Source organism: Ipomoea triloba, chromosome 10 (genome assembly GCF_003576645.1).
Source record: "Ipomoea triloba cultivar NCNSP0323 chromosome 10, ASM357664v1".
NCBI classification, from domain to species: Eukaryota; Viridiplantae; Streptophyta; class Magnoliopsida; order Solanales; family Convolvulaceae; genus Ipomoea; species Ipomoea triloba.
The window spans coordinates 17,357,742-17,380,596 of NC_044925.1; the positions used below are offsets into that span (position 1 = coordinate 17,357,742).

The 22,855-nt window shown below is 33.1% G+C and overlaps 1 protein-coding gene across 9 annotated transcripts; it reads right to left on the reverse strand.

Moving 5' to 3' along the window:
* Positions 1-13,967: 13,967 nt before the first annotated feature.
* Positions 13,968-21,019, reverse strand: LOC116033701 (ATP synthase mitochondrial F1 complex assembly factor 2-like). 9 transcript variants are annotated; one of them, XM_031276463.1, is made up of 9 exons: positions 20,791-21,019; positions 20,568-20,611; positions 20,356-20,481; positions 19,059-19,175; positions 17,699-17,769; positions 16,045-16,542; positions 15,571-15,745; positions 14,429-14,706; positions 13,968-14,264 (listed from the first exon to the last, which is right to left on the reverse strand). In XM_031276463.1, exons 6-9 carry the CDS (start codon positions 16,498-16,500, stop codon positions 14,157-14,159), a joined length of 1,017 nt encoding a protein of 338 aa, XP_031132323.1. In that variant the 5' UTR covers positions 16,501-16,542; positions 17,699-17,769; positions 19,059-19,175; positions 20,356-20,481; positions 20,568-20,611; positions 20,791-21,019; the 3' UTR covers positions 13,968-14,156. The 9 variants fall into 9 exon arrangements, with proteins under 9 accessions (XP_031132323.1, XP_031132326.1, XP_031132321.1 ...); XM_031276466.1 differs by lacking the exon at positions 20,568-20,611 and having other exon boundaries at positions 19,059-19,121; XM_031276461.1 differs by lacking the exon at positions 20,568-20,611.
* Between the last annotated feature and the right edge of the window lie 1,836 nt (positions 21,020-22,855).

Here is a 22,855-nt window from a genome sequence, read left to right on the forward strand (position 1 = left end):
TATATTAATGTATGATATAATATATATATTAATGTATGATATAATATATATATTAATGTATGATATAATATATATATTAATGTATGATATAATATATATATTAATGTATGATATAATATATATATTAATGTATGATATAATATATATATTAATGTAATCTGCAGTGTTTTTGATATAATGTAATTTGAAGAATTAAAGTAAGTTTCTGTAGTGTTTGTAATCTGTAGGATTCTACCCAAGTTTTATCAATGTAATCTGCAGTGTTTGTTTTTGATATAATATATATATATATATATTAATGAAATCTGCAGTGTTTTTGATATAATGTAATTTGAATAATTAAAGTAAGTTTCTGCAGTGTTTGTAATTTGTAGGATTCAACCCAAGTTTTATCAATGTAATTATATTCGGAAGAATTCACAAGATGACATGATGTTTAATGTGCTTGCGCAGCATCCAGATTACATACCGCCCGATGAACTTCAAGATTCAAGTAGTAATACCTCCACCAACGAAAGTTTAAGTCAGACCTCTACTGAGATGAAGGAGATTCGCAACAATATTGCTACTTCATTATGGGATGCTAGATCATGATTTGCTAATAGTTTTATTTTCAAACGTTAAATTTTAATATGTAAACAAACAAATTTAAATTTTATGAAGATGCCCTTTTTAGTCTTTTTACATTTATCAGCTTATCAAAAAGCTAATTTTACCAAACACTTTTAAGCATAACAGCTAGCTTAACAGCTCACCTATTTCAGCTCCTAACTTATAGCTTTTCAGCTTTCAGCTCCATTTCAGCTTTCAGCTACCTTTTCAGCTAGGTTTGCCAAACATAGCCATTATGCTTAAAAGTGTTTGGTAAAATTAGGTTTTTGATAAGCTGCTAAGGCTATGTTTGGCAAACCTAGCTGAAATGGTAGCTGAAAGCTGAAAATTAGCTGAAAGTTGAAAAGCTATAAGCTCGAAGCTGAAATCTGAAGAGCTGTTAAGCTAACTGTTATGCTTAAAAGTGTTTGGTAAAATTAGCTTTTTGATAAGTTGATAAATGTAAAAAGACTAAAAAGGGCATCTACATAAAAGTTAAATAATTTTAAATTTAAATAGGTTTGTTTACATATTAAAATATAAAATAATGAAATCAATATAATTTAATAAAATATAAAGTAAGAACATATATTTAAAAATATATAAAGTAAAAAAAATGTTTATAATTCATAAAATTAGTTCATACAAAAATTATTGTTCAAACACAAATATCAAATTAAAATTATAACGAAACATATTGAAGAAAAAATGCCAAAAGAGTTTTAATTGGGAGGGATAAATGATTTCATTTATTTAAAATAATAAGGATAAAGATGAAAAAAAAGTTAAGAAGCTAAAGTAGCGTTTCAAAATAAGCTCTTATTTTAAGCTACTATCTTATTTTAAGAGCATTACCAAACAAAGCTTATATCTTATTAGTAGCTTAAAATAAGATATAAGCTCCTAAATAAACTCTTTCAAACACAGCCTAAATGTAAAAAGACTAAAAATGACATCTTCCTACAATTTAAATAATTTTAAATTTAAATAGTTTTGTTTATATATTAAAATATAAAATAATGAAATCAATATATTTAAATAAAATATAAAGTAAGAACATATATTTGAAAATATATAAAGTAAATTTTTTTTTTATAATTCATACAAAAATTAATGTTCAAACACAAATGTCAAACTGAAATTACAACCAAATTAAACATAATGAAAAGAAAATGTCAAAAGGGTTTTAATTGAGAGGGGTAAATGATGTCATTTATTTAAAATAATAAGGATAAAGATGGAAAAAAAAGTTAAAAAGCTACTAGCTTATTTTGAGAACATTATCAAACAGAGCTTATAGCTTATTAGTAGCTTAAAATAAACTATAAGCTTCTAAATAAGCTCTGCCAAACAAAGCCTGCAAGCAATGAGACTACCAAATGAAAGACCAAGTCACAAATAATGATGATATAAAAGCCATCGGTGTACTCCAATTAATTAAAGAAAATGCATGATATATTAAGGATAGAAGTATATAGAACGCCAGCATACGCTTAATTTAGGAGAGTTTCTCTTGATTGGAGTGACCGAGTTCAGCTAAGTTACTGCTCTTATCTCTGTCATGTCGGTCCAATCCACATTTTAAAATTTTAATTATAATTACAAAAAATTATAACATTATATTATTACATATTTGTATAATTGTTAAGTTGTATATTGTTTTTACATTTATAAAGTTTTAGAATTTTTATTTTATAAACCTAACCCTTGCAATTCATAAATTAATAAAAATTACATAGTTACAACAAATAAATTTGAATTCTACATAAACAATCTTGTAATTCATCAACATAAATGTGAAACTTTTTATAAGAGGTCTTGGACCTTAGCTTATATGTAAAAGGAATTTAAATCATTATATTTTATGCTACAGCTACTACAAGCTTAAAAAAAAAAAAAAAAAAAAAAAAAAAAAAAAAAAAAAAAAAAAAAAAAAAAAAAAAAAAAAAAAAANAAAAAAAAAAAAAAAAAAAAAAAAAAAAAAAAAAAAAAAGGTAATGTGAGAAAAGACAAAATCCTAGAGCAGCTCAACAACTGCCACCCACCTTTCCAACACAATAAATATATGTTTCCTATGTATAATGGTATATTATACTAGTTTTTTACGCGCATTACGAATGTCTAAGCTAATATTTATTTTTAAATAAATATTTCAAAGTATATCAATGCAAGATTATACAAGAGATATTAATGTATGTAATTGAATGTTGAATTTGTTTATTTAAATCGGTAATTCAAAGTATATGAATGCAAGATAATATTTCAAAGTATATCAATGTAAGATTATACAAGAGATATTTTGTAAAAACGCTAGTCTAAATACTTAGTCTAAAAATGATAGTCTAAATAAATACTACTTTTGATTTGAATTATTTCTAATTCTTTCTAATTCTCTTTCGGGTAACATTGTCATTGTCTTCATCTTTAGTACTTGTTTATTTATTTATTTATTTATTTATTTATTGGTAATGTGTCATGTGCAATTGTCCGGGTTACTGGTGATAGTATATAGGACAACGTCACGCAATGAGATTATGGTGTAGAAAGCTGGGGATTTGCCTCATTGTGTTTGTGTATATGACTGAGATCTTAGTTGTACTATAAACTCTTGATCTTGCAAGCGCCTATTCATATTTGATATTGGTAGCATTTTCCCTACATGTTTCATGTGTTGTGCGACGATGTGTGTCGTACATTCTCATGTAAAAGTATTGAACAAAATATTATGGAGTAATATTTATTAATTGATTTGGGAAAGAATGACAACCTCATTGATAAATGGTTCCAACTGGTTCTCGTCCACTACTTGAGATTTCTTAAGTGCAACAATTTGTCCATCAATTAACATTCCCTTGTATACTGACTATTGTGCCTTGCCCACCTCGACCTACTAAATTGCAACTTTAAAAGGTTTGAGGGCCAAATTGATTTTTCAGGTAAAGTTCTATGGTCTATTGGCACATTTTATGCCAAAAAAAAAAAAAAAAGGTGACATTATTTACCTGGTATTACAGGTCACTAACATGTAATTATGCATTGATGAACTAAATTGACATGTTTATGTACCTAATTGCAACCTTAAAAAGCTTGAGGGCATAATTGATTTTTTAGGTAAAGTTCGATGGCCTTTTTGACGCATTTTATGCAAAAAAGTGACATTTACATTACCTGGTATTACAGGTCACTAACAGGTAATTATGCCCTGATGAACTAAATTGACATGTTTATGTACCTAATTGCAACTTTAAAAAGTTTGAGGGCCTAATTGATTTTTCAGGTAAAGTTCGATGGCCTATTGACACATTTTATGCAAAAAAAAAAAAAAAAAAAAAATTACATTTTCGTGGTATTACAGGTCACTAACAGGTAATTATGCATTGATGAACTAAATTGACATGTTTATGTACCTAATCGCAACTTTAAAAAGTTTGAGTGCCTCATTGTTTTTTATGATAAAGTTCGATGGCCTATTTGACACATTTTATGCAAAAAAAAAAAAAAAAAAAAAAAACTGACATTTACATTTACCTGGTATAACAGGTCACTAACAGGTAATTATGCCTTGAAGAACTAAATTGACATGTTTATGTACATAATTGCAACTTTAAAAAGTTTGAGGGCTTAATTGACTTTTCAAGTAATGTTCGATGGCCTATTTGACACATTTTATGCTAAAAAAGTGACATTTACATTTACCTGGTATTACAGGTCACTAACAGGTAATTATGTCTTGATGAACGAAATTAGCATATTTGTGTACCTAATTGCAACTTTAAAAAGTTAGAGGGCTTAATTGATTTTTCAGGTAAAGTTCGATGATCTTTTTGACACATTTTACATTTACCTGGTATTACAGGTCACTAACAGGTAATTATGCCCGGATGAACAAAATTGACATGTTTATGTATCTAATTACAACTTTAAAAAGTTTGAGGGCCTAATTTTTCAGGTAAAGTTCGATGGCCTATTGACACATTTTATTCAAAAAAAAGTAACATTTACACTTACCTGGTAAGACAGGTCACTAACAGGTAATTATGCCTTGATGAACTAAATTGATATTTTTATATACCTAATTGCAACTTTAAAAAGTTTGAGGGCCTAATTTATTTTTCAAGTAAAGGTTGATAGCCTATTAGACACATTTTATGCACAAAAAAAAAAAAAAAGTGACATTTACATAACCTGGTATTATGGTGACTAATAGGTAATTATGGCTTAATGAACTAAATTGACATGTTTATGTACCTAATTGCAACTTTAAAAAGTTTGAGAGCCTAATTGATTTTTCTAGTAAAGTTCAATGGCCTTTTTGAATCATTTTATGCAAAAAAGTGACATTTACATTTATCTGGTATTACAAGTCAGTAACAGGTAATTTTGCCCTAATGAACTAAATTGACATGTTTATGTACGTAATTGCAACTTTAAAAAGTTTGAATGTCTAATTGATTTTTCAGGTAAAGTTCGATAGTCTATTGACACATTTTATGCAAAAAAAAAAAAAAAAAAAAAAAAAAAGAGTGACATTTACATTTACTTAGTATTACAGGTGACTAACAGGTAATTATGCCTTGTTGAACTAAATTGACATGTTTATGTACCTAATTGCAACTTTAAAAGTTTGAGGGTCTAATTGATTTTTCAGGTAAAGTTCGATATTCTATTTGACACTTTTTATGCAAAAAAAAAAAAAAAAAGGGACATTTACATTTACCTGCTATTACAGGTCACTAACAGGTAATTATGCATTGATGAACTAAATTGACATGTTTATGTACCTAATTACAATTTTAAAAAGTTTGAGTGCCTAATTGATTTTTCAAGTAAAGTTCGATAGCCTATTGACACATTTTATGCAAAAAAAAAAAAAAGTGACATTTACATTGATTTTACAGGTCACTAACAAGTAATTATGTCTTGATAAACATGTCTAACAGCCCATATTAACAACACAAAAAAAGTGACCTGTAATACCAAGTGATCTGTAATTGGCATGTTTATGTACCTAATTTCAACTTTAAAAAGTTTGAGGGTCTAATTGATTTTTCAGGTAAAGTTCGATATTCTATTTGACACTTTTTATGCAAAAAAAAAAAAAAAAAGGGACATTTACATTTACCTGCTATTACAGGTCACTAACAGGTAATTATGCATTGATGAACTAAATTGACATGTTTATGTACCTAATTACAATTTTAAAAAGTTTGAGTGCCTAATTGATTTTTCAAGTAAAGTTCGATAGCCTATTGACACATTTTATGCAAAAAAAAAAAAAAAAAAGTGACATTTACATTTACCTGCTATTACAGGTCACTAACAGGTAATTATGCATTGATAAACATAATTGACATATTTATGTACCTAATTGCACTAATCCAAACTTGCTTGCCAAAATGCAAGTTGGTGTTGTTGACACTAAAAATTCTGTACAATGTTGAATGCATCGTTTGGTCGGGCAGCGAAATTATGTGTAGTTCATAGAAAAGAAAAGATAGAATAGCATGCATACTACATCCACCGGAGAAGTAAGTGTTCCGTTCACCACCTCCGCAGTCAAACCGCAAATAATTATGCTGTTATAGTTGCAGATTGATGTATGTAAAAGGAGAGCAGTACCACGAGTATAAGGGAGTCATGTTCTCTTTTGTGATGGACCATCTCAACTCCACAAGGACAACCACCCCTTCCTGCTGCTTGCTTGGAAGGCTTTGAAGTGTAGGTGGCAACGAAGAAGAAGCACTAAGGAAGAAGACATAGTTGCAGGTGTCGTCGATGGATGAGTCGTAATCAAAAGTAGGATGGTGGCAATGCCATGGCAATCGGATGGAGTTTTGGGTGTGTTGTTTTTGCTATTGCAGTTCAACTTGTAAGCGTGTTATTCCAATTCTTCACCGGGCATAGTGAGAAAAAAGTAGGACCGGTCCAAATATTTTATAGGCCCGGGACAAAATTAAAAAAAAAAACCTATTTCAAGTAATCGTTTTTGAACCCAATGTTATTTTCCTTTCATATTAGAATCATTATCATAACATTGATCCTCACAATAGATCAGAGCATATTAGAGTTAGGATCAAAGTAGGGGTGAGCAAACGGTCGGTCGATTTTGTAACCGACTGAAAAACCGATTGTAAATTTTGGTCATCATAACCGACCGAAGTAAATGTTCTAACCGAACGAAAACCAATCAACGGTTTCGGTCGGTTATCTCGGTTAACTGAAAAATCGAAAAAGCAAAGGTATATTAATCCAATCTAAATACTACAAAGTTAAATTGCCTATGCCAAAGTGCTAAATCGAAACACAGTAAGTCAGTAATGATAGTACAAATTACAACCTACCAAATATAATGCCAATTGTTAAAGTGCTTAATTGCAAAAAAAAAAAAAAAAAAAAAAAAAAAAGTTCAAACATACTGCCTGGAAGCACACTACCAAACTTCAAACCTTAATCTATCAAATGAAATATAATAAAATCATTAACATTATTTCTATTATTATACAAAGATTACAAATAATAAGGAACGAAGAAATAATTAATTTTTAATTAATTTAGTTAATTAGTGAATTAAACATATTAAACTGACCAGTAAATAATTAAATTTTAAACCCTTAATTTAGTTAATCAAATATACCGTCCGGTATGAAATGAAAATGCAAATCTGATTAGTTAATCTTCAGTAAATGGCAACAATAATGCATTATGACCTATGGTAGTTTGGAATGCTGGACGTATTGGTCCATTCTCTATTACATATATAGCATATGCAAATCTGATTAGTAATCACAGACCGATAACCGACACTAAATAACCGCCAAAAAACTGAAACACCGAAAAATCGATTTTGTTTAAAAAGTAGTAACTGAACCGACCGAAAATCGATTATCGGGCGGTTAACCGCTAATTTGCTCACCCCTAGATCAGAGTAATTAGTTGTGATTTTATTAACTGTTCAACTTGTTTTTTATTATAGTTTTTTCATTTCGAGATATATGTTTTTCAGGTCGCATTATATAAAATAAATTTTAAAAAAATTGTGTATAAAAAAAGAAAAAAAACTTAAATTTTTCAAACAAAATTTCCTCCGGTAAGTTTAGTTGTAACATAAATTTCAACCGTCCTTCTTTTACTTTTTAAATTTTTTATGGGCCCTTCAAGGATGGGCCCGCACTTGTTGGAAAGCGTTTCCACAACCAAAAAGCATGAAGTTGTTTCCATATGATGAGTACAAAAAAAGGTTTCAGATAATTTTGAGTTCTGGATAATGGAGAAATTGCTTCCCTTGGCAAGCTGACAGGAAGGAGAGATGAACTCTTTAATTTTTATCGGACGAGGTATTCATCACCTGAACCCTCGATACATAAAGGGAATGATCAAATGAAAATAGTACAGTGTCTTCTTGTGACGTGATGGTCCAGTTCCAAACCATTGGAACAACCAACTACTCCTCTGGCAACAGGTTGCTAATCCTTTGAAGGCGGTATCGGGAAGATGAAGTAGCAAGAAAGAAGGCATAGTTGCAGGTGTTAAGGGATGAATCTGTGATGATGATTTGGTATGCATTTACATCGTACCCAAGACTAAGATGGCAGTAGTTTATGCAATTGCAATCATATGCAAAGTTAGGTGCCGTTGTGGTCTTAGCCGAGCCGATCCGAACATCTTATAGGCCGATGGCAAAATTTTTAAAAAATAAAAGAGAAAATTGCCATTTTGGTCCAATGACTATTGTAGTATTGTTAATTGCTATCCGTGACTTTCAAAAATGTTAATTACGTACCATGACTATGCATTTTTTCTCAATTTTGGTCCTGCCGGCCAAAAACGGGCGGAAAACATTAAACCCACGTTAATCCTTAATTGAGAGGGGTAAAAAAATCTTTTCCTATTTGTATTATTTGGCCTTTGACTGTTGTTGATGGTTGGATTTGGGAAAGGGAATATAACCGTTGTTGTTGCGCCCTATTTCGTCCATTTTCATCCACGCGAAGCGAAGAACACAAACGGGACGGCAGAAACGCAAACAATTGCTACGATTTCGAGCTCCTTCTCCATCAACTACATGGGTATGAGTAATTTGTCTTCTTCTTCTTCGAATAATGGTAACGAATTCTACGAATTTGGGGAAAGGTTTCCCATTATACACTGTAAATGTGGTCACCAATTGAAGATTCGAACTTCATGGACGAACGAGAACCCAGGTCGTAGATTTTGGCTATGCTCTGCTGGTATTGTAAGTATCTTTTATTTTTGTTAGGGTTTGGATTAATGTACTGATTTCGAGAATCTAATTTTGTTTGTTGGTTTTGGAAATGCATAAAACAGAGTCGGGTTGGGTGTGGATTTGTGGATTGGTATGATCATCCAATGTGTTCCAGTTCGAAGCGAATAATTCTGGGATTGCTAAAACGCATAAATAGACAAGATGAAGCGATATGGGTGTTGAATATGAAGCTTCAAGGTGAAAAGAAGCAGGAGAAGGGCAAAGTGTTTAACAAGATTGTAGGAATATTATATTGGTTGTAATCTTTGTAGGTTTTGTTGGTAGTAAATGTTGTGCTTGAAATGAAGACTTATCCTTTGTGATTGTAATGTTTGTAGTAATATTGAATGAACAGTTTACCTTGAAATGACTACATTTTTGTATTGAAGTGATCCTTTGTAATTTAAGAAATGGCAAGGTTTTGTATGAACACAAGTATTCAATGGCAATGAACTGATCCTTTTCATTCATTAAGTAATAACAATTAGAGTACTGGCAGTTGCAAAAACCATTACATTACTGTCAGTTGCAAAAACCATTACACTACTGTCAAAACCATTCTAAAAGTGCCTGCACATTCTATTGCCAATAACAAAACATTCACAAAAACTGACTACATTTCCAAACATATTCACATCCTTCTAAGCTTCATTCAATTAATGTTGATAGGGTCATCATTGTTGCCAAAGAATTTGGACTTCAAAGTTGTCTTGCTCCTAGTATAGTATGGCTTCTTGCGGTTGGATTGCCTTTTCTTTGGACCTCCAACTCTAACTTCATCATGCTCTTGCTGCCTAGTAACTTCATCTGCTTGTTGCTGCCCAGTAACATCCACATCCACATCCTGTTGCTACTGCCCAACTCCAACTCCACCAATAACCTCCTGCTGCTGCCCAGTAGCTTCAACTACAACCTCCTCTTGCTGCTGCTGCCCATGTTCTTGTTCATGATCATGGCTAGAAGTACCTTCACCAAGTACATCTGCTTGCTGCTCGCTAGAAATGTGAATAGGGATCTGTTTTGTTGTATAAATTACTCTTTTCTTTGGCTTCAATTCAAACAATATAAAAGTGTAAGTTACAATTTTAAAACAAAGCAAGCTTTTGATTCTGGATGGAACATTACAAGTTAAAGAAAGCTTATTACTTTTGATTTGGATTTGATGGACATTTTCTTGAGTTATGTCCAGGTTGTCTACAAATGCCACAATGCAATTGGATGTGTTTTCTTGAAACAGTCATCCCATCTTGACTCAGGGCCACTCAGAAGGGCCTGCCATAGGGTTAATGGAGCAACTATATATCTTCAAATAACTCTCTTTTGAGTAGCATGGATGGACAAAATCAAACAAAGACACATTGCCATACTTTTTCCATATTGCACAAACTCCATGCTTGCAAAGCACCCCAGAAAAATCCCACTTCCTACAGGAACAAGTTTTCTTTTCCAAATCCACCTCTTGTTGGTCCCCATACAACTGACCCACTTCAAACTTAAAGAAATCACTCTGAGTTGCCAAATATCCTGCTGCCTCTTTCTCAACTTTCTTCAACTTTCCAACAATTGTTGGGCATATCTGTGTCTTCCAACCAGCTGCCTTTTGTCTCTTTTCAAAGAATTTACTCATTAGCATCTTCCTTATGGTTTCAAGGCAGTCTATAATAGGCTTGTCCCTTGCTACAAGTAAGGATGAATTAAAAGACTCACATATGTTGTTGACCAACATATCACAATGGTTGTGTGTTGAGAAGTGAGATCTAGACCATTCACTAGGAGACTTATCACCTAACCCCTGATATGCATCCTCATCTAATGCCCTAAGTTTCCTTAAACATTCATTGTAGGAATTCAGAGTTGTTGCCCTGGCACAAGCCCATAAAGCATCATTTAATGCCTTACCTTGAAACCCTGCTACCTTCATATTAGCATGTAGGTGCCTAACACAGAATCTGTGCTCCACACCAAGCAAGACCTCCACAAATGCAGGGATTAAACCCTTCTGTTTATCACTTATGAAACAAAATCATATCTCATTATCCTCTATTATCTCCAAATCCTCCTTAAGTAAATTCAGAAACCAAGACCAAGACTCCTTCTTCTCTCCTTCAACTATAGCATATGCAAGTGGAAAAATGCTATCATTAGCATCAACAGTCACAGCAGTCAGCATCATCCCACCTGTTGCACATCTCAAGTGACATCCATCCACACCTATTAAAGGCCTACAGTGTTTGAATTCCAATTTGCTAGCTTCCCAACATATGTACATTCTCAAGAATCTATCATGTGCATTTTCAGCAATTAAATCACTAGTCTTCACTACACACCTAGTCTTACTGTTTGTCCTTGAACACTCAACTACAACCCTCTCCTTGTCATTTCTAGGAGTTCTAATATCTTTCCCATTTTTGAAACCATAACTCTGAACTGCTTCTCTAAACTCTTGTTTGGTTGCAAATGTCATGCCTAATGTAAATTCAGGATCATTCATGTCTGTGGCAGCTCTAAAAATAGGCCATTTACTATCACCATCACTATCAGATTCCATTAGTGAAGCATCATCAGAGAAGTTTATGTCATCAATATCATTTGGTTTCACTACTTGATGTTCTGTTTTAACACTTTCACTTTCCATTGAAACTCCAACATCACCCTCCTCATCCTTATTCAAAGGCTGAACCTCAATCTCCACCTCACTTTTCCATTGACCTTTAGGTTCATCTACCTTAACTTCTGCCTCAATAAAATCATTGACATCCATAGTATCAACCCAAATCTCCAACATCTGACCATCTTTCATTCCATTACTTAAAGCTTTCTCAACATCATTATCTATTTGAAGTAAGTTCAACCTACCATTTGCAAAGTCATAAATGTATGCTCCTATTTCAGAATAGCCTAGATCTTTTACCTTATCCTGGAAGAATTGTATGCATACTTCCTTAGTTGGCACACTTTCATAAATTTCTACATCACCCCCCATATACTTAAATTCAGTTTGCCTACTTATTACTCCATTATGATAAATAAATATGTCCATTGGGACACATTCATACCCTGTAAAGCACCCAAAAGGTAAGAACACTGTATAAGTCCAACATATGCACATGGCCTATCAACAAAAAGCTAAGCATAAGGGTCCCACATTGAATTGTGTTTTTTTTTATCAAGCATATACACATAGCACAACATAGTTATCAATTTGTTGGTCCCCACAACAATACTATACTACTTTACCCTAAACCATATCATCAAAACTTCAGATGTATAAAATCATTGGTCCCCACTAGTACTATTATCACAAGTATCTTTACTGTAAAATTGGTCCCCACCTTAAAAATTCACACTATATATACAGCAGAAGCCTACACATTCACGGATGCAATGCTAATGAACTCAATACTATACACACACAACATATACAATCAAAAACGACAAAATGTCATTCCAACTGTGAAAGATGTCAAATTCATTTGGAACTGAAAGATAAATGAATTACTTGCTTGGAGATGTTTGGCCGCAATACCCATTTGCCCAGCAGAGGACGGCATAGCTATTCGAATGGCTACTTGAAAGGAAGTTGATGGCGACCAAGTTTCCTAACTTCTCTCAGTTCTTTCTTCGATTTTGTCTTCGATTTTGTCTTCTTCCAATTTTCTCTCCCTCTGCGATTGTTTCTCGTCCTTGTTCAATTAGGTTTTAGGTTTGAATAGATTTGGGGAAATTGAGTTTAGTCAATCCGGATACAGTCAAAGGCCAAATAATAAAAATAGGAAAAGACTTTTTTACCCCTCTCAATTAAGGATTAACGTGGATTTAATGTTTCCCGGCCGTTTTTGGCCGGCAATTTGGCCAGCTGGACCAAAATTGAGGAAAAAATGCATAGTCATGGTACGTAATTAACATTTTTGAAAGTCGCGGATAGCAATTAACAGTACTACAATAGTCATTGGACCAAAATGGCAATTTTCTCAGACTTTAATTACTGAGTAAGAATTGAATAATTGAGAACATAATTTTCTAAACTTGATAGTCGATGACTAATTTGTGAACTATGGCATAGTCGAGAGACCATTTTGCGTATTTACTCACTAATAATAAACAAATAAAATTCCATGCTCTAACCTACATAAATATAAGTAGAAATAACTTGCATCATAAAGTCGTCAATCCATATCTTCTTCATCTTGACACTTTTAGCCTTAAAAATTCTAGTTTTACCTCTTTTTTTTTATCAAATATTCAAATGCTTTACACATATCTTCTTCATCAAATCCATGACCATTAGTCATCACTTGTTCATAAATGTCATTTTCATTGATGCCACAATTTAAAAACTAAATGGGTTTTGTAAAATTTTACAAAAATGTTGAAAGAAAGAATACCTTTTTGAGGTTACACAATGAAATTGATGAAAATTATTCGAAATTGACGTACACCAGATAGAATTTTTCATATTTATAAAATTCAAAGAAAACAATTAAAATTGAAGTTGGAATAAACTCATTTTTATACATTGAGCTAATGTCCTAAGCCAAATTTAAATTTCATAAATCAAATTTTGATTTCCAATATTGGTTTCAAAAATGTAACTTTTCAATATTGGTTTCAGAAATGTAACTTGAGAGATGAGAGAAGAGAGACGAGAAAATAAAATTAAACAAAAAAATCAAGAAACATCTTCCAACTAAGATATTCAGTAAAAAATAAAAATAGGACATTTTTCTCGTTGACTTTTAATTTTATTTTCTTTGAATACTCAAACACAAAAAAAAAATTAAAAAAATTAAAAAAAAAATTCAGAAAATAACTTTCAAAAGTCATTTTTCGAGTTCTCAAGCAAACCCCTAATTATTATTTCTACATCCTTACAATATTCTCTCACTTTTAAAACTAGTCCATTTTCACATCACATTGTAATATAATAACAAAAATAAAAATAAAAATAAAGCACAAAAGGCTGCCATGAGCCTTTTGTAAAGCCTTGCAAGATCATTTCATCAACTCAAAATTGAAGATTGGAAGGAATACTTGTGTGCGATTTTCGCCTTGCAAGACACCAAATAATTTGCCTCAACATTATTACATGATGTATAGTTTGCCTCTCAACTANCCTCAACATTATTACATGATGTATAGTTTGCCTCTCAACTAACAACGGAACATTCAATTACAACTTACACCACAAGTCCATAACAAAAATGCTCTTGTACGTTGTAAAATGTACTAATACTACAGGCCGTTTTATCTTCAAGAATCACAACTCTAAAAATATTACCACTACGCAGACTTGAATAGAAATCTAACTACTCCTTGAGAGCCTGAGAAACACAGCAGCAGAAGAAACCTGCACTTGTAGATCGGCTATGTCAAGGTCATGTCCACCTTCAACCAGACCCCATTTGTCAATCTGCACAACCGAATCAACGCCAAGATTTAGCTTAAGGAGCAAAATGGGAATGGAATAGATGTTTGGAATTAAAATAATAAGATTCTAAGCAAGATATACTTTGAATATTACAAATTGTCTGGGGAGTTTAAAGTCTAGGATAGAAAGTTGCAAATATTACAGACCTGCAAATCTTCCTCAAGCCTGATCAATTCAATTGCCTCTTCAATTCCCAATCTACCACGGAACACACCAATTGCAATAGCTAGAGAGTGTGCAGCTGCAGCGATTGCATCAATTGCTGCCAATTCGCAATCATTTGTTTTTTTAAGAAAGTCCTCAATGGCGTTAACAAGACCATCCTCCTGCTTTCCACCAAAAAAGCTGGAATATATAGCAGGTTTGAAGCCGAACTCTGATTCCAACCAGTGAAGTAGAGGATCAACTTTCTCCACTTGACGCTCTGTAAATTTGGAACAAATACTACTCAGAACCTTTAAAACTTTAAATCAGGCATCTAATCAAAATAATGCACAGCCACAGCCGTATTGCAGCTATGCCTTCAGCTAGAAATGGTGAAAAATACAGCAAGTCACAGAATAGGATTACAAGTATAACAGCACAGCATCAAAATATTCATGTTATACAAACCCATGGAATGTGTATTCCCACAAGAGGGGCAGGGGTGTTGATAATTGTGAAAATTTACATATTATTATTACAACTATTACCAGGGTTGTGCATCTGCATTAAGACAATAACTGAAAGAACAAAAATGCAGTAGATTTATCTCAAAAGCTCCTAAATGCAAAAGAAGGGAAAGAGGAAAGAGGAAAGTTTATCTATAATCAAAATCCTTGGCAGTTCCTAGCTATTATGGCACTCTAATCAGCACTTACCAGCCCAATATCAAATTTGAATTTGAAGGATAACTACCAAAACAAAATTCTGAAGTGGTGTAATACATAATTCAACCAAAAACTCAATATATGATCTAGGCAGGGTTTGCAACATGACAATCCCCCATGTGTTTCCAAGAACTAATTCCCTTTTGATCACACGACTATAATGGCATTTCCACATTTAGTCCTTGCCTATCAATTTCACCACATTTAGTACTTAAATTTTTAAAATAAACCCAACACAGTCTCAGAAAAGGACTAGACTTTATGGATTTTTGAAAGTCTAAGAACTAAAATGTGGTCAAATTGATAGTTGAGGACTAACTAAAATTGAAAGTGCTATGAGTTTCGAGAGAAACATCATCTGACAAGTGCAATAGCATAAAACATAAAATATCTACAGAGAATATTCCAAGACAACATACCAAGAACCACAGCTGTGAGATCATTATCCCCTGGAGCACGACAGAAGACTAAATCTTGATTGAACTTTTTCATCAAGTTCTCAATAATCTTTGGTCTGGTGAGTGGAACTCTTTCAAATGCGGTACAAGCAAGTTGCATCAGTGGCATTGTAAAGGGTCTGATACCATCCACTTCCTACAATCACAGTTCCAATACCCCAAGCTCAGAAAACATAGAACTTAAAAGTGGAAGCTTATGAAAAGGAAAGCATCTTAAAATAGCGACAAAAATAAATCAAAATATCCAGGAAATATGAAAAGAAGACAAGCATAAGTTATCTCCAGTCAAATGTTAACACATAAGGTGTGCAGCTGGTAGATCCTAATAGTAATAACAGGCTATGATAACAAACTCCATTCAGTTTCTGCAGATACAATGATGTTTTGATGTCTAACAACTAAAAATCAACCTTCTTCGTTTGGGGAGGGGGGTACCTGGTATTCCCATTCAGCAGCAATGGCTTTGGCAAGAGCGTGAGTGGGGCACTTGAGAGGGCGCTTGGCAGGGGTTTTGAGGGTTCGATAGTCAAGCATAACAGTCCAACCAATACCATCATCAGCCTCTCGCGTGATTACCTTCTTGTAAAACCTCTTGCCCACAATTGAGCCTGTCATGAATGACATGGGAATCGTCACTGATGAAGCATCCAATTGAGAAGAAGAATCCTTCTTGGGTCCCTTTATATAGATACTATCATCTCTGCTAGATGTATTTTGAACATTTCGATCTCCATTGTCAGAGGTGAATGTAAAGGATGAAGATTGACCATCAGATTCGGGTTGCCCAGCTGTGGCAAGGCCACTGATGTTTCGGGAACCAGAGGTGGTTAGGGTTCTGAGGATGAAACGGTTTAAGGTTTTTAGGGGTCTTCCTAGGATCCCAGTTGCCATAGTTTTTCAATTCAGTACACTTTGGGAGGCCAACAGAAAAATCTGAAATGTTAAGAAAAATAAGAGAATACCAACCAAAACAAATAATAATAAATCACATAAATTAGCTCACAACTGGTGCAATCAAACTGTTGAAACAATTCAATCCATTTCTCCTACTATTGAGAGATTTAAGTCACTCTAAGTGTACGCAGTCAAATTTGGCTTGGGTTTTAAACATACAAAACTAAAACAAATAGATATGTTCAGTTCAATCCGTTTTCAGTCAACTTTCAGTTTCCAGGTATCTCCATTGATTCTGATATTTGGGTTGGTTTTCACTTTTATACTAAAAAATTAATTAAAAATTTCTTTAACATCCATGAATTATTTTTATTTTGTAGTATATTGGACTAAAAATGCAAATCAAAATATTATATGTCTGCACAATTAATTAGAAATGAGTTCCAATGGTAAATCCCATATTCAGTAGAGAATTCATGACGATAAATACTGTAGTTATTATATTATTGATTGATTATTGAGATGTACTCTATATCAATTAAAAGTATATTTCACATTTTTCATGATAATATACAGGAATCTAATAAAATTAATGAACAGTTTTAAACAAACAAAAAATACTAAACTCCTGTTACTCAATAACCGTCAGAAAATTATACTAATGCGCAAATGGAGCACTTATACTTTTCATCTATTACTCTAGAATGTAACTCAAAAATTAATGTATGAACAGAGAATAGAAAATTACTATATTGCATTACAAACAAATTAATCATTGTAATGTTTGTGATTCAAGCAATGAAAGAAGTAATATAGCCATCAGAAAATCATATGAATGCTCAAACGGAGAACCGTTACTTTTCATCTGTTAGGATTCTTTAGAATGGAGCTCAAAACTTAATGCATGTATGCACAGAAAAAAAAAATACTATATTACACTACAAACAAATGAATAATTGCAATGTTTGTGATGTATTACTAGCACAACTCTCTTTAACAAGAAAGGTAAATTGTGGTGTTTCAAGTATTTACTAATACAAGACTCTATAATGGTTTTTTAGCAGAAATTGACATTTTTCAGGAAAAGCATTAATCAACAAAAGTAGCATCTGTCCTAAAACCATGATAGAAAGAAGAAATTAAAGTAACTAAAATAAAACCAAAGGTTAATGTCATCGTTATCTAGTTGACTTACCTGCACTGGAAGTTCAGGTTTTGACCTCAAAGAATATATGTTTTTCCCCTCCTCTCCCTCTTCAAGTAAACCTGGAATAATGTAATACAGAAAAGATAAGTCCATGCATGAAGATTGGCAGACCGCAGAGCAGTAGTGTGAACAGCTATTGAGCACAAAGAGTTGGATTATCTTTCATTCAGCCTAACATTCTATGTATACAGAACTTGCAACATCAATACCCGCAGACTGCAGTTTTTGCCTGAGAACTAAAACCTGTTTTCAAATACACACATGAATCCTAAAATATTTGGATGAATTTGATAGCTTATTACATTACAAGAGAAAAGCCAACCTTCAATTTTCACCAGCAATAAAAAAGGACCAACGTCACTTGAAACGATTCAACACTCGAAGAAGAATATGACACTAACGACAAACCTAAATCTACAAATACCATTTGAAAAAGGCCACACATAAAAATATCAATGCCCCCATTTTCTCTCTGTATAAGTTTGATGAGAAATCTACAATCAGGTTCTAAAGTACATAGCATCAATAGATAGAGAGTGATTAGTTCTCAGACCTTCAGAGAGAAAAGGCACACATTGCGAAAGACGCAGACTAAAAATTTAGGCGTTTGGTTGGAAGGAAGGAATTAGGGGGGAAAGGAATTGTAATTCGGTGGGAATAAAGTAGGAATTCAAATTACAATGTTTGGTATGCAAGAATAGAGTAACAGGGAATTAAAAGGGAATAAGTGATATAATGACTGAAATGCCCTTTGTTTACTACTAATCTACTATACTACTACTACTACTAATAATAATAATAATAATAATAATAATAATATTATTATTATTATTAATGAGATGGGGTAGTACTGGTGATGTCTTGCGGAAGCAGAACATTTGAGATAAGTGGATGAGAATAATGACAGGCAAATAATGTCTTCACAGTAATTTATTTCTCCAATTCAACGTTGAATACAATTCATTGGGGGAGTCCTGAATTCTAATTCAGAAAAGGGAGGGAATTGCAATTCAATCCAACCAAACAATGTAATTTAGGGCTTCAACGAATTTCAATTCAATTGCAAGGAAATTACATTCAACCAAACAGCCTTATGGGCATTTGGTACACCATTTTTTAGGATATCAATCTAAATCAAAGGTTAAAGTGGTGTTTGATTTCCATTTTTTAAGTCAAACAATGGGAATGAAATACGTAAGGAATGATAAAAATGATTATTGCACCACTGCTTCTCCTCTTCGTGCCTCCCCCAAGATATTTTTCATAAAACATTAAGGAGTTCAAATTTGTGCTGCTTCACCGGAGAAGAAGAGTGTCACTATTGACAAGCTATGCTGCTACCACTTACCGGCGTTGCTTCATCGTCGCCGCCTCATCACTGTTGTCAAAGTAGCTGCTTGAACTTGCACCACTGCTAGCATCGTTCACCCATTTTTTGCATAAAAGAAGACAAAGGAGCACTGCTCTGTAAAAAAAAATTAATGGAGATTTTGGGATTTTGACTTGGGGTGGGCGTTTCAATATTCGGTTCAGTTTTTTCGGTTTCGGTTTGTTCAATTTTGAAAAAATGAAACCATTTGGTTTAACATTGTATTTCAGTTCGGTTTCAGTTCAGAATTCGGAATTCGGAATTCGGTTCGGTTTGGGAACCCCAATTCCCAACATTTATTACTTTTCTAGGGCAAATAATTATTTATTTATTGCATGCAATGCCGGCAAGAACCTTTAACTGACACCAGTTCTACAGAGAGACAGATAGGCCATATGAGAATTGGTCTAAACTTGCCAAATGCAAAAACTTAGTTATAAGAAACTGGCAATTGATTTCGATAAAGAGTTTTTTTCACTTTTGGTCCTATGACTTTAGTGTTTCCGTCAATTTAAGTACACGACTTTCATTTTGCCACTTTTAGTCCTTGACTTTAATTTTTTTGCCACTTTTAGTCCTTGACTTTGATTTTCTTTCCACTTTTAGTCCTTTCGGCCATCCGAGCGACAACTTTTAATCGAAATCAACAAATTGTTGTGCCATTAAGGGTAAAAGTGTATTTTGATAAAGTTCTAAATATATTTATAAATAAAATCAGATAAAAAATAGGAAAAAGAAACGTTATTTGCTTGTTCTGCTTCGGTTTTTAAGCAACAACTTTTAATCGGAATCAATAAAATATTGTGTCATTAAGTGTAAAATTGTCTATTGATAAATCTCTAAATACATTAAACGTTATTTACCCTTAATGGCACAACAATTTGTTGATTTCGATTAAAAGTTGTCACTCGGATGGCCGACAGGACTAAAAGTGGAAAAAAATCAAAGTCAAGGACTAAAAGTGGCAAAAAAATTAAAGTCAAGGACTAAAAGTGGCAAAATGAAAGTCGTGTACCTAAATTGACGGAAACACTAAAGTATAGGACCAAAAGTGGAAAAAACTCTTTCGATAAAAAGTAATAACAATAAGAAAACAATTGGTTGCTACAGAGACCATTAGTCAACAGTTCAAACAGCAGCAAAGAAACAACAACAGAATGCAAGCATGCATAACCTCTGTGATAAATAAGCTTAAACCTTTGCTAATAGAATCACCATTAAAAGCAAACACTATAAGCCTTTCAGAGAATACAATCATGAAAGTTACTAATTTTACCAGAGGTGGCTGAATAACTCTATATATTCTTGAATGATCAGTCATTTCCTTAATCCAAGTTTCTCCACATTAAGAATAGTAAAGACCCAATTCAAAATTAAATTGCTCTCTCTCAACCATCAGATCCTACATAGAAGTGAACACTTTTCAACAACAAATAGAAATAAGATTTGAATCAAGGAATACTAAACAAGAAGGAAAAAATATCTCACATCTGGAAATATCACTTAAAATTTTGGATCCGAGTGAAGAGTCCCTTCAATTTCAAGATAAAATGAGGTTCAGGCCAATGTCGATTGTCGAAGACTGGATGGAATTTCCAGTCTTCGACTTCCGGCCTTCAAGGCTGGAAAATAGCAATTTCAATGCCTCCATTCGCCTAGAAGGGCATTGCAGAATCCAGAAAGCCAGAAAACTAGAAGAAAAGTCGCCTACCTTCGTCGACAGGGAGACGGAGACCGAAAGCAAGGGAGGTGGTCGGCGGGCTCGGCGCAGTGCCTCTGTCGCAGGAGAGGCGGTCACCGGAAATGGAGCTGTGGTCTGTTATCACCGGAAATGGAACTGAGGTCTGTGGAGGGCGTGCCGGCGTGGTCCGTCGAGGAGAAGGAGGCAGAGGCGCGGAGCAGAATCAGTAGATTAGGGGTTTAGCCATTTAGGAATTTAGAATTTTAGATTACCGAACCGCCACCCCTATTTCTTACTCACTAATTAATAATTATAGGCAAAAACTTGTGTGAGACCGTCTCATCATGAGATGCAAAAGTAACACTTATATGCACAAATGTTATACTTATATGCTCAAATGTAATACTAATCAGGAATAAAATTTTTGTTACTTATAAGGGTAAATGTAATACTTTTATGGAAAAATACAATCCTTTTACATTTCGATTTAAAAGTATTACATTTTTCCACAAAAGTATTATATTTGCCCTTATAAGTGAGGGGCACTTGTCAACATTACTTATTATGAAAAATGTATTACTTTTTCTCTAATAAGTAACAAAAATTGTATTCTTGATTAGTGTTATATTTGAGCATATAAGTATGACATTTGCACATATAAGTGTGACATTTGCATGGTGCCTTGACCCGACCTGACCCGTCTCACGAATAAGGATCTGTGAGACGGTCTCACACAAGTGTGACCCATAATTATATGTATCTTATGTGTAATGGCATTCCAATTATCATTTTACATAAGTGGTTATAGATTCAGACTTTGGAGGTGAGTTTAAATTTTTTTGACTAAAAATGTTTGAAAAATTATAAAACAATTAGATATTGTCTCATTACGATGCACGATCTAATATAATATTATATAAATAAAAATGAAGTACATGGGTAAAATAAGAAAAAGAAAAGAGAATATTATTTAAAGAATAAATTACAAATTATTAAAACCTCTTTATAAATTACATATGTAGTAGAAGTACATTTTTTATTCATCACAAACTAATATTTTGAGGTCGTCTGGGTGACTTATTCTTGATTCAGCCACATATAGTTTACCATGACCAAAACTTATTTCTTTAGTAGCAATCCAACATTCGACAGTGTTTACCCTTGACTTTTGTTGATAGTCATTGCATAGGACAACATGAGTGAAAATTGTCTTCTGTTAAACTTGAAATGCAGTCTTGGGTATGATGGGGTGAATTCTAGCTATTAATACCTTTGACCCAACATTAGCTCCTGCAAATATGCTTGCTTCAATAACATGGCCAGCTAATTTGGTTACAACCAATTGAGTGCCATTGCAGAATCCAAGAGTGTGGTCAATATTTCCGATTAACATCACAGGTGACCCAACCTTTAATGTTAAAGAATGATTTGAAGGCCTGAAGTTCGTATGCTATTTAAGAATTCAAGTGTGTAGACATCTGCAAGTATTGTATTGGAAGCATCTGCTTTACACGTTGTGTTACTTATGTCACAACTATAGTATGTATTTCCTTTCCCTACAGTTAAGTTAGACATGTATTGATTAACTTCATTGATAACTTCTAATGTTGGTGCTAGAATTGCACTGCTTTCAAAACAACTCCAATCAATATGGCTACCAGTAAAGTTCGGGAACATACTTTGAACAATGGTGGCGATAGGATCACTAGTTGATTTCAACAATAATTCTGATCGGATATCAACATCAGCATAACCATCTTTATCTTGCCCAATCATATCATCACCTATCGAAGCAAGCCAATTAGCAATCTGCTCCAATTTTTGTTGATGCAAACCTGGTTCTATACTATTTAAACGCAAATTCTTTGTTAGGCGCATTACTCTACATTTACTCCAAAAGTATAATGAATTTACACTTGTAGAGACAATGTTTTGTTTTGATCCTTTTGGCACCACTAGTAAGATTTGCCTGAAATCACCACCTAATACAACAGTCTTGCCCTCAAAAGTCCTATGAGCACTATCCTCATTGACAAAGCGTAATAAATCTCTTATTGTTCGATCCAACGCCTCAAAACAATGTTTGTGCATCATT